Here is a 16,880-nt window from a genome sequence, read left to right on the forward strand (position 1 = left end):
AATTATTTTTTCTTACGATGATGTCATTTATCAAAAGAGATAATAGTTTCAAGCTTATGATGCTATTTTGACTTGTTATTTGTAAATGGTCGCTGTATTGCGTTTCGTTTATATGTTCTGCATATAATGAAGGACTTCCATGAGTCCCAGCGTTATTAGAACCGACTCAAATAAACCCATGAATGAAATCTACTGAAGTCGATAAACTTTTTATTATTTGTTTATAAAAATACATAATTAGATTAATAAAAACGTTATTTGTCAGGTGAAAGGTGACGTATTTCGTGGCTAATCAGTTGCTTTTGTAAAGTTTCTTTGGTTTACTTACAGAGCCCTTTGATTGCTTGCTAGGGTTTTCAATTTACGAAAAACGCACGATAAGATGGTTTTTATTTTCCATACAGTATATTGCCTTTCTAATCATTCTATAAATGTATATTTTTCAAACAGAATAAACGATTGATGTATAAGAGGCTAATAATTGAATCAATAATATTTTCAAATATATATCAGATGAAATGTTTTGCTTCCAACAGTCATTGGAATATTTATTTTATTTTTCTTGTTTTTGGTCAAAGAAATGCACATAGAATCCATTCAAATTTAATTTTTTACCTTCTCTTTCTTTCAACAGATGTCCGAAAATGAGATCGAGGTTGGGGCATGTGTAACACTTTCTGATCTGATCTTGTTTTTCAAGAAAAACTTTCCACAATCAACTGCATTTTCATCAGTTGTGGAGCACCTTGAAAAGGTAAATTCAATTTTACTTTGCAATTACTTATCGAACATTTGCAAAAATTATGTGTTGTTTGTTTTTTTAACAAGTATACACTGAATATACAAGTTAAGTCGGCTTCAAGAAATAAGGTTTTTCGATTCCAATAGTGCCAACGCTGTTATTATGGGTGCTATTAAAGTTTGTACAATATGCTCATGGTTTTACAATAACGATCAATTTTTGGGTACAATCTCTGCTTTTTGTAGGTACTTAAGTATTCTAGGAAAATTTGGATACTTAAAACAGTAACAGCTAAACATTTTAACATTCTTGAATTTCGATTCTTCTAACATTTTCCTCGCTCTTAACAAGGGAGCCTCATGTTGAACAAAATTCAATCTGTCAAATGCTATTCACTGACAATAGAGGGTATTTCACGTCCATTATATTTTCCACAGGTTGCATCTCTTCCAATCAGGAATGTAAGTTGAATAAATGATATATATTTCAAACGTCCTTTTGAATAAATTTATTCTTTGAAGATGTGTATTCGTTTTTAAGTTCTACAGTAAACACCGTGTTTATTTTTAATTGGTATTTTTAATTGTTTCGTATCACGTGCATTTGAAAATCCTACTATGGTGATTTTTATAAACAACAATTTTAAAGTCGCAGGCAAAAGGTGGATATTCTTACTTGCTGAATTCATGCTTCAAACTTTGATATACTTTGAAGCCTTTCTTAGTTTTTCAAGCAGCATCCCGCAGCTTTCTTGATTGATTCAACGTGAATTGTTTCTTCAGGTAGCTACATGGGCAGGCAACATAATGCTTGTTAATCTTCATAAACATTTTCCATCTGATGTCTTTGTTATCTTCAGTGCCATTGGTGCCAAACTGAAGATTGGTAAGTCAACATGCTCATGCTCAAAGTATAGTTACACATTGCAGACCTTTAGTATCACGCCAAGGGTTCCGATTTCCAACTTAGTTCGACTGGATGAAAAATTATAGCATATAAGACATAGACAAATGTTTTTATAACATTTCAAAACAAACGAACCAATTTTAAAGAATTGATAATAAAAATGCTTGTATTTTGCATTGATAAGCCCATTTTTCAAATGCAATTAGACAGTTTTTTTGAAGCAAAAGAAACAAACAATCATTTTTAAGGAGAATATAAAAGAAGCTACATCCCCTAAATGAGGAGTTGGTAACAACAGAATGACCCAAGCATGGAAAGACTTATTTTTTATCAAGAAATACATTTTGTCATGAAATAATTTTCTATTGAATTATTTTCTCCATATTTTATTTGATATATGCCTTTGATTCCCTGTCGATAAGCTAGATCTTATCCTTAAATCGCTGTGCCATTTTCATTGTAACAGAATAATCTCTCAACGTTTTATCCCTTTTTTACGCAGCTGACACTACTGGCGTGACTTCGTACTTCAGCATGGAAGAATTCTTTACTTGTGATATGTCGCACAAGGTTCAACACAATTCTTTTCCTAACCAATTTTATATTCATGATATTTACCCCAATCTATGTGACTGAAAGCTTTGTTATTAAAATCGGTTAAAATTACCAAATTTGGTGTTATGTGTAGACTTTATCATATCCAATCCTTCAACCTGAAATATTTTGTCTCTTAAAAATTATCGCACAAATACTGCGGTATGTTAGATACGCTCCAGACATTAGACACGCTTACTTCAATGACTGCATCATCAAAAATCTACACGTACATATTTTTTTACTACCAGATCTAGCATCATCACCTTCAATATCTTCTTTTTACTTTCGTTTTTTTCTGCAATCTTTTCGCCAAAGAATTTTTACGTTGTTATTCTAGGTCATTGTTTCTGCGTCCTTACCTGTTTGCAAGGCTGACGATGTTCTGAAAACCTTCAAAGTTATGCCAAGAAAACAGGTGCCGTTTTTAAATTGATATTTTGAATTAAAGTGCAAAATTTTGCAGTGACTGACCAGACACAAACTTGACTATTTCTCTAATCTAAATATGCTCGCCTCGTTTATTGGTTTCAAATATAAAGCAACTATGGATTACATAATGAGTTTAAAAGTAATAGGTTCAGTTTTCTTTCAGACTATCTGATGTATTTCTATTCATACAGGTTTTTTATCACATTATTTGATATAGCAGAATACGTTTTCTCTAATCTTCCTAACTCTTTCATCTTGGACCTACTAGCCTGCGTGCAGCCTCTGTTGACAATTTTCAGTAGATTCTGCGAAACCGAGCCAATTTTCTTGTTCACGGGTTCCTCAAAATCAAGGAACCGAATTTGATTGGTTGGGGGAATTTCAATTGTTCTTTTTCAGTTTTCAAAGTGGAGCCTTCGAGCAGAAGTATAAATGAATGGTATAAGGATAATAGAATAAGTCTGTTCGTTCTTTTGAACAACTAGAATATCAGAAAAACATTGCACGCTAATGGAGTTGTTGTTTTAGTGCTTAGAATAAAATGTTGATGTCAGCGAACAAGAAAAGTAGCTCTGTTGCGCAGACTCTATTTTCTCTCCTCTTTTAAATTTCCAAGTCTGCACGCAGGCTGGGACCTACTTGTTGTTTAATTTTGTACTCGCTTCTAGCTAGTTTTCCTATCCTAACATCTATTTCATTCTTTCGCTTTGTATAATCTTGTATTGTATGCCTATAATTTTTTAACTGCAAAGAACTATTTATTTTTGAAGAGCTTTAACCGCAGCTGCGTTAACCTTGAAATGTTATACCGCTTCTGTAATCCCATTTTACTTGACTCTTACTTTCTGCTTTCTAAAAATGATTTATGTAACCATTTTCGGTGTTATTTTTCCCCAGAATTCTTATGGATATGTCAACGCTGGATTTTATGCCACTTTTGATAAAAGCAAGTTACTGTTTACAAAGAAGCCTCGTTTGATTTTTGGAGGTGTTGGCCTCGAAATGGTAAATTTCATCTTGAAGATATTATTTGATTAAATACCTCTGTAAGTGATCGTGTAATTCACCATTTAATTGTTTTGGTCAAATATTGACAGTGTTGAACATTTCTTTTAGCTAAGAGCAACTGATTTGGAAAACTTTTTGGAAGGAAAAAATCTCGACGAGCCAGACCTTTTTGCAAGTAATTGACTGAGTTGGAAAATGACTCCTTTTTTTAATTTTTCACGATCAAATCTCCATTATTAGAATTCCTTATAAGGGACACCTCAAAATAAGGACTTTGTAGCAAAATACTGGTCAATGTCTAGAACAAGAAGCTTTCAGGCCAAAAAAACCTCTCTACAGTGCAATTTGTAATGCACTCATTATTCTCAGTGCTATGTCCAGCTGTTTAAAACTTTTTGACTGTAGAAGCACATGTTTTTATTGCTTTTTTTAGTATGAAGTATGAAACTTATTATCAAAATTCGACGTGGATGTTTCATTCTTATGTAGAAATAAATTGTTTTAGGCTAATTTTATGATTTATTTAGCTCTTTTGTTTTTTGACTTATTCTTTTAACTATTGCATCACCAACCTTTATTTCTCCAGAACTACATTTTTTATTTCGTTTTTAACCTTTTTACTTCTAAGAAACAGGGAACATTAGTTCAACTTAGCAGAACTTTTTCCCTTTTTTTCTCTAGATGCTGCTAAAATGTTGCAAAACTGCTTGAAACCAAACCCAGAAAACAAACTAGTCAATTTCGACTACTGCAAAAATGTGGCAGTGAACCTTTTTTACAAGGTAATTTTCTTTTTAAAATATTTCTATTTATTATACAAAGACCTAAGCCTAACAGTACACTCTGGTGTGTAGAGCAGCATGGTTTCAATTTGCTTCGGTAAATTTCACGCTCGATGTGATCACCAGGCAAGCCTTTTATATGCGTTATTAAGCCCTCTGCAATTGACCATTTAACAGTATCATTCATAAACCTAGAGCTATATCGAAAGTGTCAAGTTTCACTGCATTTGGCAGTAGAGAGTTTTAGAAAATACCTTTCAGTGGAATCGCTAAATGTTTGTAAAAATCAGTTATCTGTTCTCAAACAAAAAAAATGCGCAATTTTCGTCTTGAGTAAAGAGTTGCAGCTTTGCTGAAAGAAATGCCTAATTTCAAATTTCTCAATATATATCTTCTTTAGGTTATAATGAATCTCAAACTGTTCAATGTTTGTTGGCTAGCCTTATATGCTGAAATGCTGTTGATTTTTTTAGTTTTGCCTGTCCTTGAACGAAGGGAGATCATCAAAGAGATCCTTAAGTGCCATTGAAAACTTCGTCTCTCCTGTTTCGTCTGGTGCACAAACATTCCATGTTTCAGAGGATGAAAATTCATCTGTTAACAAGCCATTCATCAGAATTGAAGGCAAAGTCCAGGTATATATCTATTCACATTTCAATTTAGATCAAAGAAAAATATAGTGCGGACTTATAGCATTTTTTGAATCGTTTTAACCCTTTATGGTTTGTCGATTTTGTATAGTTAGTGCATAACCATTTAAGAGCCCTGTTGTTTCATTCTTTTTAGACTTTGTCAGTTGAGGCTTTCGATGCTTACTTAGTAACATTGCAGCCTTTTATCTTCAACAATGTATATTCTTCTTACAGCCACTATACGTATTTATTGTCAAAATTTTAAGACTTTTTTGCACACACCTAGGCATCTGGAGAAAACCAGTATGTTGGGGACATTCCTCTTCTTCAAAACGAGGCTTATGCTGCATATGTGCTCTCTCCTGTGGTTTGTCTGTTTTACAAATCTCGCTTTCATTCTTTTCTTTTTTGTATTTCTATTAAATTTAACATGATGAAGTTTAAAGCAAGATTCACGCGAAGATGTATTTTTCTCGAGAATGGCTTGAATGGGATGGCTGAGGACAGTGCCTAAAAAACGAGAAATTTTAGGAAACAAATGGGAATGCAGCGCCACAAATGATCTTCAAAATAACCAAATTATAGATTAACTTTTCTTTTTTTCTCTTTTTCTGTTCAGTTTTGTATCTGTAAGGCAGTATTTGAGCCTACCTCTAATGTAAATATTCAATGTAAATATTGAGTCAACTGTTCTCTGAGCTTGAACGTCTTTCCATGTTTGTCATTTATAGAATGTAGGGAAATATTTGATTATATTGTTTTTTTTCTTTTTTTTAATTCGTTAAGATAACTGTTTCAACTTTTAGGCCAGCGCAACTTTGGAGGGTATTGATCTATCTGAAGCCAAGGTACAAGCTTGATTAACTTACTTCTATCTTACCTCATACCGCTTACATTAAGTACCAAAGAAACCAGTGCCATAACCTTCGGTGGATTATTTTTGGTGAATTTCGGTGAGAACTTGAAAAATATCGTTGGAAAGAAAACATTTCGGTTATTTTTCACCCGTAGTTGTTGAATAGGTACTGGGATAAGTCATTTTGAGATGAGTCTATTAATAATATGGTGAATGCATAAATCAACGATTTATTGATAAAGAGGTAGCCATGGAGCTGTAGCGAAAAAATCTTATACACCAAGACAAATTGATGAGCTTATAATTATTTTCATGACAGCTTCTTTCTGTCTAACATAGGTTTTTATTTCAGAACCACCCTGGTTTTATTGCGTCCATTTCTGCTAAAGATGTCCCTGGAGTGAATAATTGGAGAGGTCAGCCCTCTTTTGAAGAGGTTCGTGTTTTTGTATCAGTTTTAATAAAAATATTCAATTATATTTTAATTTCATTGATCTTCTGTGCTTTTTTGCAAATCTGGGCACGTGTATTTATGTTTTTCGTATCTCGATATTTTTTCAGATTTTCCCTACTAAAGAAATATCATACTATGGCCAACCAATAGCTCTTGTCATTGCAAGTATGTATAAGATATTGTCTCTTCCTTGTATTTACTATAGTCTCCAATCTTTCCTCAAATACTTTGATTCGGTAAGAAAATGTGTACTGCTCTGTTATTTAGTTCTTGATTCACTAAAGGCAGAGCTATATGCGCTTTGATGTGAAGAATAGGACACTTCTCAGTTGCAGCCCTGAGATTCACGCTTCAATGTGCTTCAATCAAGGAAACTGCATCAAAAACGCGCCGAAGCGACAGAATATAAACATAAAAATTCTCTTCTGTCTCAAGATTTGTATAAGACTCAAACGATGGGAGAATTTGAGAGACGTGCAATACAAGATATATGTAATATATATGTGCTGCACCACCTTTAACCAATGGTTTAACTAACATAAAGGAGGTTGGTAGATTCACCTAGCTAAGCTAAACAGGGCGATACATCAGAGGGGAAGTTGAAATAAGTAAATGAAATAAACAGAGGAGTTATCATCAAAGAACATTAGCTCAATTTTTCTTGCAGTAATTTCAAAAGCTGTCTAGCTCATCGCCAAGGAATAGCTTTTCCCAATATGCAGCCTTTGAAGTCGATCGTAAAAATGCTTTCTTTCATTGTAATGAATCTCCTCTCGTCTCATTATGACGTTTCGTCCTGCTATTAGTCTCTTTTCCTATCATGTAGACAATTATATTCTCATTTAATGTTTATTAAATGCATTCATTTTTAAAAAGATGCAAATATCGTCGATAAATTGTTGACATGAGACACATAATTCAAACTTGCATTGCCGCTAAAACTTATAGCCGAAACTATTAGGAACCTTGGGGCAAGTAATCATATGTGCACTTTTATTACAAGTAAACGTGGTTGCTAGTTTTATTGCTTTTGCAAAGAAGGCAACGTTGAATAGATTTGTCCGAAAATAGATTTACTAACAAATAAAATGAATAGATAGCAGGGAAAAGTTTAAACATAGTTAACTTTGTACTATTCGAATAGGTAAGTTCTCAGAGAGTACGAATGTCAGATAATGACTTAAGGTAAGCATAGATTTATATCCAGATGCCGATCGAAAATATAGTGAAAGGATTAATGGTGAATTTAGTTATTTCCATGTTCTTGAACAAGCTGAGACCACTAACCTCTTATTCAGTTGAAGATTCCAGAAGAGGTCTAGAAGAGATCTCTTTCTGTCTTTTGAAGTCGGGATCATTTTTCATGAAAGCAGATTCCTAAATACTTGCGAGACAACGGCGTTGCTTGCCTGATAATTCTGTAATGTCGTTATCATACATTTTTGGGCACTCTGTATTCTTGTCTAAATGCTGACCTATGGCCGAATCGCATTTAATTTGGGCATTGTGATTTTTGCAACTACGCCTTTCCTGTTTTTTGCCTAATGTTCGATGCGAGGGACCAACTAACGTAATCGAATACCAGATACCCTACGCTTAAGTTTTACAGTTCTGCTTCCTGCGCTCTTGTGCTCGCCACTTTTTTATCCTTCTTTCAGCATTCTTAAGATAATGGCTGTCATGCTAGAAATCAAAAACCGTGCTGTTCTTGCCCAAAATAATGTTAGTTGTAAAATTAGCTTTCATAAAGATCTGATAGGAATCAGTCCGATAGCAATGAAGCCCTGAATATTTTATAAAGGTAATTGTTTTGGGAGTATAAAGGGATGCGATTAGTGATTTTTAAATGCTTTAATCTGTCCTTGTAGCTTCTTTAACTACATCTGATGATATCCTGAGCAGTATTAAACGCTCTAGTTGATGATTAATAAATTTTATAACGTAGCAATGAAAACTGGAAAGCAAATATATTTGATGATATCTTCATTTTTAGCCTCGAGGCCTTTTCTAGCCGCAGGGCCATTTCACATTGCTCTTAGTACTTAGATTTGGTGATTTAGCAAAATCAACTTTCGAAAATTTGAAAGGCACTTTTGAACCCCCTCCTTGCATTCGCCTCCTCCCTTATTAGACCAGACCAAAATGGCGGGGAGTACTACTTTTGGGCAGGGAAGTTTTGATTACCGGTTTAGAGTTCTTTATCAACTGGGGATATTGAATTGTGATGGTAAATGGGGATTTGCCGCTGTTTTTGGGGTAAAATTGGGGTTAAATCAAGAGAAGTTCTGCTTATCCTCTGCGAAGGAGAAACGTGACTGGATTGACGTTTTTAACACGTTTAAGGTAGTAAAATGAGTTTTAATTATTCACGTGACGTCTAATTACCCCCCATATCCTTATATGGATATCTTATTAATAAGCGCAAAGCCAAATCATTCTTTGATATTGGAAATTCATTTTAGCATGCAATTAACTTTCAAAGTTTTAAGCAGGGACTGTCGTGGTACTCAAACTATAAAAAAGGGACTTTTTGTCGTTTTTTCCAACCTACATTGATAGTTTTAATTGGTCTTAAAGAGTATTACTATGCTAATACAGATAAGATGACTGTGGAATCTTACTGAGGAAATCAAGAGCTAGAGCAACAAGTATGAATGATAGGTAGGAACAACATACTTATCCAAAAAATGCCAGTACATCAGCGTGTGGAATCATGATCAAGTATTGAACATGTGCCTAAAACTGTAGACTTGTCCCAAAAATATCTGATAACATATCTTGGACAAATGAATTCTAAGAGATCCTGCTGCCATCTGTTTTGTGCAAATTGGTGATTTTGTGCATTAATAGGCTCCCTTTGTATGAGTAACTGCGCGTAGACATGGTAAAAAGGATAACGAATTTTCTTAAAAAAAAGTCTCTATCCTGGGACAAAAATTATTTAAGTTTGAAGAAAGATTGGAATACTTTCATTGCTAGTTATAAATTTGAAAACAGTTTTTTTCCAAACAGCCGGTTTAATTCCATTAAGTTTTATAAAAGGTTCTTACATTAGGACATAAATCCTCGACAAGTTTTGCATAAACTTGGGGCAGAGGTCGCACCCGGAAATTTCCCGGTGTTCCGGTGGGCCAGTCCGCTTCTGCTCCTATGTATCCTAGTCTGAGCTGTTGAGCGAAACGTTTTGAGCCATGTTTAAAAAATTTTGATAGTTTAGAAAAATATTACGAAATGGGCTGGCCCAACGGACTGTAAATGAGACTGTAATTACCACTTCGGCCACGAAAAGAGACTGTAAATACCACTAGTAAATGAGCATTGTTCCTAGGGGGAGAAGGGATGACCGAATTTTCCTTTGAAAGCCGATGTTAGTGTTCCAAGATTTTTGGCAAGGATTGTAGCTTGCGTGTTTAGTACAACTTTTACATCTGACCTGCTGTCCTTCTCCCATTCTGAATCAGAGAATCAAGCATATTGGTTGCAGAATTATTAACATTAAACTAGTTGCAAAATTTCATCTCCATCTATCAAGGGTTGTAGCTAGTATTTTCATTTTCAAACAACATGGAGATTTTGAATGCTATTGGAGAATGTGGAAAGAGAAGACTCGGTATTGTGAAAACATGCAGGGGAAAGTCTTATAAACCTATATATAAAAACAAGACTCCCATTGTATGTTTTGTGAAAATAGTACTTTAAAATATTTTTATCAACTTTGGAATCTGGTTTTTTCTTAAAAAGGTTTTTCACGCCCCAAACGCATTTTTCTACACGCCTTTTTTGGTAGCCGTTCTCATAAATGTTGACTCGCTGACTCGTTTTCTTAAAACTACAAGCTGACTCGTTATTTACCTTACAGCTTTTAAGATCAATGATTATTATCTTCGTTTGATTTTTTCTAAACACAAAGGGGATGATAAATCAGATAGAAAACACGAAAGCAGCAGCATTGGATATTTGAAAAGGTTACTGTGGAAAGGGGGTGGGTTGGAGAGGGGGGGGGGGGTATTTGTACGTTAGCATGGAGCTGAACCTGTTCAAGCGTTCTTTTTTCTCTATTTTACCTATGCGCAAACATTCTTGTAGTAATGAATATTGGTATACAGAGTCCTGCAAAAGATTTATGAAAATTTTTAAAGAGCTTTTCTTTTCAATCAACGATTTTCTTTATACGAATAAACATATCCATGCTCATATCTATTAGTTGACTCTATTGGCTCACCCATGTTGCTCACTAGTCGCCATGCCAAGAAAGCATCTGTCAATCTTCCAAAAAAATGCAGTTTACAGATACCATCTAAGATATTGTTACCTGTAAAGAATGCCACAGAAGTTATCATTTTCAATTTACTGGTTTGTGTTTATAGAGAAGGCGGTCAATTTTCAAAAAAACATCAAACCGCATAAGACATGAGCCTCATTACGTTTCATCGCATAGGCGTACCGTGCATGTCAGGACACGATGCTTATAAAACTAGATCTATTTAGGGTACAATTAGCCTATTAATGAATGAACCGTTTGGTATTAAGTATTATTTCATGTCCGTTAAAATGATGCATGTTTGGCTGTTGCCTTCTTGGCGTTTTTTAATTGAAGATTCAAGTAGCTATTACATCAAAGCATCTAATTATGGGGGACGCTTCATTGTATATTGTAACTTCTTAGCTTTTGCTGGTAAGTGGTAATATTCTAATCATCCTTAATGGGCTTTGTATAAAAGAGACTGTAATGCAGAAGTTTTTCAGTTGTGGGTCTCCAGAGCTGACAGCTAACTTTTTGGTGCTCAGAGCTTCGGGTATGTATTACGGTTCTTCTGTTCATTTTTGTTTATCCTTAATTTTTTCATTGAAGAATTCCTTCAGTTGATAGTTTCTTCTGCTCGAGTTCAAGTTAAAGTTCCGTTCGATTGGATGTACTAAAGATAATTTGAAACATTTGGTGATGCATTTGTTTGCAAACTGATCATCGTATATTTCTTTTAGATTCGAAATGAAGGTGCTTTGCGTCTTTCTAGTGCTTGGCCTTGTTGCATGCTTGCATGGTATGTTGACATTCGAACTAATTTTACATATGTATATGTTTTATTATCACGCTTGTAACCTGATTATCTTTGCAAATTTTTGACTGCGTATTTAAAATCACTCAAGAATTGCAGGCAGAAAATGATAGTTTGTTTGATACTTTTCTTAAGCTGGTTAAGGTGGCAATTCTTTGCTTACAAATAATTCTTAGAATAATTAAATGATGTCATAGTGAAATCATCTTACAGCAAAGAAAATTTTATCATTTATGGTATAAACATTTCACTCCTACAATTTTATAATCTGTAGAGAAGAAGTCTGCAGGGGCTTCTTCCTTGTCAAATTTTGTAAGTTAAAACGTGCCAATTATGTTGTGCAGGTTTAGTGCCTGGAATTGCCAATTGCAAACAGGAATCAATTTGCTTAATGTGATTCGCAACACATCAAGATTAACTTACTCGTAGGCGATTCTATATTTGCCAATTTCACAGCACCTTAGCATGTCCAATAACAGGTTAGAAAGTTAAACATGTACGGGATTGCTAGCTTCAATTTTTCCCGTGCAAAATTTGGAACATCTATTGTTCAATTATTCTGTTTCCTTTTTCGGCAGCGGAAGTATCAAAAGACGATACTGTTAAAGACGCCGTGCAGAGCTCATCCTCCGCAAGTCCCTCAGAAGAATCTAAGGATTTAGCTTCAACAGCAAACGACATCAGCAAGGATGTCAAAGAAAATCCGCTAGAAGCATCAAAAGTCGAAGCTTCTTCTGATAGCGAGGAAAGTGATAATCTCCAGGAAGAAAATGATGACAATGTAGAGGAGGATGACTTCCTGGAAAACGATTTGGAGAACCCTGAAGATACTGATGAGGAAAATGAAGACATTGCAGAGGCTAATGATTATGAGGACGGAATTGCAGAGGCTGATGAGGATGATGATATTGCAGAGGCTGACGAAGGTAACTTCCCACAATATTGAGCTGATAACGTTCCTTTACCGGAAGCATTATATCGCAAAGTTTTTCACGCTTGTCTGACTTACGAATTTGTAAGCAATCAAATCAAGCCCCCACTTTCAAACTGTTGTTTTCTTAATAACTTGTTCACTCCTTTATCAAGTCTCTTTGTATAGTTTTTTAATCATTTGCCATATTTATTTGAGTAAATATTTAACAATTTCACTTCATTCTATTTAGACGAAGAGCTGGCAGACGCTATGTTTTACTACCCCAAGAAGACACACTACTACCCAAAGAAACCATACTACCCCAAGAAGACTCGCTACTACCGAAAGAAACCATACTACGCAAAGAAAACTCACTACTACCGAAAGAAGCCATACTACGCAAAGAAGACTCACTACTACCGAAAGAAGCCATACTACGCAAAGAAGACTCACTACTACCGAAAGAAACCATACTACCCCAAGAAGACTCGCTACTACCGAAAGAAGCCATACTACGCAAAGAAGACTCACTACTACCGAAAGAAGCCATACTACGCAAAGAAGACTCACTACTACCGAAAGAAGCCATACTACGCAAAGAAGACTCACTACTACCGAAAGAAGCCATACTACGCAAAGAAGACTCGCTACTACCGAAAGAAGCCATACTACGCAAAGAAGACTCACTACTACCGAAAGAAGCCATACTACGCAAAGAAGCGATACTACGCTAAGAAGATTCACTACTACCCAAAGAAGCCTTACTACCCAAAGAAGCCTTACTACCCAAAGAAAACTCACTACTACCCAAAGAAGCCTTACTACGCAAAGAAAACTCACTACTACCGAAAGAAGCCATACTACGCAAAGAAACCATACTACGCAAAGAAGCCATACTACCCAAAGAAGCCTTACTACGCAAAGAAAACTCACTACTACCCAAAGAAGCCTTACTACGCAAAGAAAACTCACTACTACCGAAAAAAACCTCACTACCCAAAGAACGGTCACCATTAAGAAGGGTTGCTAGTATCTTGGACAAGGCACTGCTACCATAAGAAGCCCTTAAAGAACAGAATAATAAATAAACTTTGCAATTCTTGTATCGACTAGAATTAAAATGCAGCCGATAATGCTTGAGCATGTATATATCACCCTACATGGTTATTTAAATGCTGAAATTAGTAAAAGAGTTTATTTTCTCTTCTTGATTCTACATCTCTCTCATCAGGATGGTGAAGCTCGTATGTGCTTAAAGCTGAGTTCGTTATTTAATGTATAGAACATAGTTTTTCATGCTTGGTTTGTCGTTTTATTTGCAAGTAATACCAAAACTTTAACAAAAGCTTTATAAAAGTGGTTCAACTTTTTTGCTTCCAACATAACACTTTCTTGTGTTATAGAAAAAGCACAATGTCTTGTTAAAGGCAACAAATATCGAAGATAATAAAACAACACATTTTCTTACATTTCATTATTAATGATGATCAATAAACCAGTTCACAAACTCGAGTTCTCATTTTCTCGTTGCTTCTAGTAAACTTTGAAAATTATTTGCCTCTGAACAAGCAATAATCAACAAACTGGGCCCTATCCCCTTCACATCGGTCCTCGTTTCCTTCCCTAGTTAGAGATTTGTTTGTAGGTCACTTTTGACACTACCTACAGCTTTGATAAAGATTATTGAGCAGCTTGCCTGACTGCACAACGAGTTCTGTTTAAAGCCCTAACATAAAAAAAAATTAGAATAGCCGTGGTCGATTATGATGTTGTGAAGTTAGCCGACTGATTAACATAAGTAGCCATTCAACTAAAACGAGTATGCTTACTTTTTGTGCTTTGAAACTTTTTACCTAACTGTCTCAAACAGAAAATATTTAGTTTTCCGAATTTTCAATATCGCACAGTTTCAAGATTTTGCTATGAAAATTTCAAAAAAACTTTTGGCCACATTGCGGTGCTTAAACTTCCCCTACCTAATGCATGAATACCATTTTTAGATTAATCTTGGGCAAAACTTGTATTTCCCCTACCTAATGCATTTGTATTCATTTTTAGATGAATTATATGGATCATGTTTTAATTTAAGTGGGGGGGGGGGGCTAATTACTCCCCATAACATCCCTTGACTTTACCACTAATACCCATAGAATATCAGTATACAAATCTGTCTCTCGTGCCACCGTTCTAAATGTTAGTTGACAAAGTAAATGAGTTGAGATGTTTATTCTGCCAAACCGGCTGCCCTTTTGGTAGGCAGCTTAAAGTTTATTTGTGAATTCGTTTATCGTTTGCTGAAATATAGTACGATATTTCAAGTGTTCGTGCAACCATAAACGATTTAATTTGCTTTAAAATGTCACTACCAATTCTGTTTATTAAACAACCATTTTGACTCGATCTGTATAAGTCATATATGTTTATTCTTTTTAATATCTTTCAACGTAAACTGTTGTAAGATTGGCTGCAGTTTGACGTGAATGTGGTTGATCTGCCAATAAAAAAGGCTGTTGAAGTCTCTTGTGTTCTTACCACCGATTATCTCGGCTTTCAGATTCACAAAGAAATGCAGAAAAAATTGCCAAAATGGTTAAAGTCAAGTACAGTAATGTGAAAGAGCCAGTTACGACATTGGAGGAGGCGATTAGAAAAAAATGTTTCCACCCTACTCGCTTTCCAGACATTAAAGTTGGAGACACAGATGGTAAGAAGCAAAATCTTAATATTCCCCAATCATCATCATCATAGACATCATAATCATAAATCATTATCGTCATCATTGATCATAATCATCAATCGCTATTGTCTTTATCATCTTACAATCAACCAATCAATCAATCATGGCATTCAATCAGTTTAGCAATCAATCTATCATCGTCCTGGTCCTCTCAGTATTATTAAGATGAAAATTTTATCTTGGTAGTATCTGTAGTGCTAGATCTAATGAATCGGTCAAACATATGAAGCCAATCATTGCTAACATGCAATCTTGATTTCCATTACAGCCGCTTTTACGCAGTGTGATCATGTAGTTGAGGGTGAAGCTAAATGTGGATCACAACATAACTTTTACATCGAGCCACAGGTAACCTTTATTGCAACATCGATACCTGACACTTGAGAACAACCGATCATGCACAATCATGCCTTTCAACATCCACCAATCCGGCATCACCATCTCACATTTCAAATCCATTCACTCGTTCGTTTCATTTACTCTGATGAAGCCCTGTATGCCGGGGCGAAATATTAGTATACGTTTAATTTAATTTATTTTGAAAATTTATCTTATTACATTGGATTCGCGTCGCCGTTTTGCTTTGTTCCTTAATTTTATCCTTGTGTTTATATTTTACTCATTGCAAGATTCGCAGTATCCGGCGGACAGCCTATTCCGCGGCTCCTCCTTCTCACACATTATATCAATATTAAACTCATGTCTTTATCTTTTTGTGCCCTAGCAATGGATCCATATTCCATATACAATGTGTACCATATTTTATAAAATGCTTGTTGTTTTTCAGACCTGTTTAGTTGTGCCTCAGGATATTGGCTATAAAGTATACAGCACTACTCAATGCTCAAGACTTGTTCAAGAATATGTATCACGTGCTCTTGGAATGAAAGCGAGCAGGTTTCTTTTAATATCATTTCCTTCAACACAGAGCTCTTTGCAGCCTCTATGTATCTTTTTGTAACTCAGTGCCTCGTTAATTTTCACCTATATACATTCTGGGTGTCTTAAAATTGGGATATGAGATGTTAAAGCATGAGTACGTATTATTGTTTATTTCTTAAACTTATATAAGCTTCTGTCCATTCCAAAGCATTGATATCCACGTGCCTCGTCTCGGTGGTGGTTTTGGCGGGAAAATCGAATACCCTTCCAAAATAGCAAGCGCTGTTGCTGTTGCTGCTCACACTTTGGACAGGTGTGTAATTTGATTAATTGAAATAGCAGTTAGAAGGGAATTTTGTACATAACTGTGACAAACGTATCTTTTTGTGCTATGAATATTTCGTACATTAGTAATACTGTCAGGCTAAAAAGATGTAGCTCTATAAAAATATTTTGTTGCTCAATGGAAAATGATCGCGGTAAACGCCCAAGCCGCGCCTCTTTTTTGAAAATTTTGAAAAGGGCTGCGAGCTTTAACTTATTTGTCACGATTGCTGGTCTTCTTTCATGGTTTTGAGTCCAATGTATATGTTGTCAAAACATATTTTTGAAATGCCTTGTTTCTCTAGGCCTGTTCGTATGACGATGACATTATCTGACAATCTGAATATGGTTGGCAAGCGTGCTCCGTTCATAGCCAAATACAAGGTAAATGTTTATCTTTTATGGTAAATGCGCTTAAGGCAATCGACAGGTACTACAGTGGCTTAAGCTATATGGTAATGAAATGGGCCAACTCTCACGTTTAGTGACTGATAGATGGTTCAAACCATTTTAGTATCTGCCGACGGCCATTAACAACAGTTGGTATTCTCTGTACAAGTT

At 35.2% G+C, this 16,880-nt stretch overlaps 1 protein-coding gene across 5 annotated transcripts in view; it reads left to right on the plus strand.

Moving 5' to 3' along the window:
* The window catches only part of LOC135692714 (uncharacterized), a 35,143-nt gene that overhangs the window by 6,077 nt on the left and 12,186 nt on the right, over positions 1–16,880 (plus strand). For all 5 annotated transcript variants that reach the window (XM_065210967.2, XM_065210965.2, XM_065210969.2 and 2 more), the window contains exons 9-26: positions 635–754; positions 1,180–1,203; positions 1,525–1,627; positions 2,151–2,218; positions 2,583–2,660; positions 3,572–3,679; positions 3,791–3,857; positions 4,364–4,464; positions 4,938–5,099; positions 5,383–5,463; positions 5,903–5,944; positions 6,305–6,388; positions 6,514–6,571; positions 14,931–15,080; positions 15,382–15,461; positions 15,901–16,010; positions 16,204–16,308; positions 16,625–16,703. In XM_065210967.2, the coding sequence (XP_065067039.2) occupies positions 635–754; positions 1,180–1,203; positions 1,525–1,627; positions 2,151–2,218; positions 2,583–2,660; positions 3,572–3,679; positions 3,791–3,857; positions 4,364–4,464; positions 4,938–5,099; positions 5,383–5,463; positions 5,903–5,944; positions 6,305–6,388; positions 6,514–6,571; positions 14,931–15,080; positions 15,382–15,461; positions 15,901–16,010; positions 16,204–16,308; positions 16,625–16,703 (1,620 nt within the window). The remainder of the gene's footprint in view (positions 1–634; positions 755–1,179; positions 1,204–1,524; positions 1,628–2,150; positions 2,219–2,582; positions 2,661–3,571; positions 3,680–3,790; positions 3,858–4,363; positions 4,465–4,937; positions 5,100–5,382; positions 5,464–5,902; positions 5,945–6,304; positions 6,389–6,513; positions 6,572–14,930; positions 15,081–15,381; positions 15,462–15,900; positions 16,011–16,203; positions 16,309–16,624; positions 16,704–16,880) is intronic.

The sequence above is a fragment of the Rhopilema esculentum genome, chromosome 3 (assembly GCF_057945365.1).
Source record: "Rhopilema esculentum isolate cy_ngs chromosome 3, ASM5794536v1, whole genome shotgun sequence".
Taxonomy (NCBI): domain Eukaryota; kingdom Metazoa; phylum Cnidaria; class Scyphozoa; order Rhizostomeae; family Rhizostomatidae; genus Rhopilema; species Rhopilema esculentum.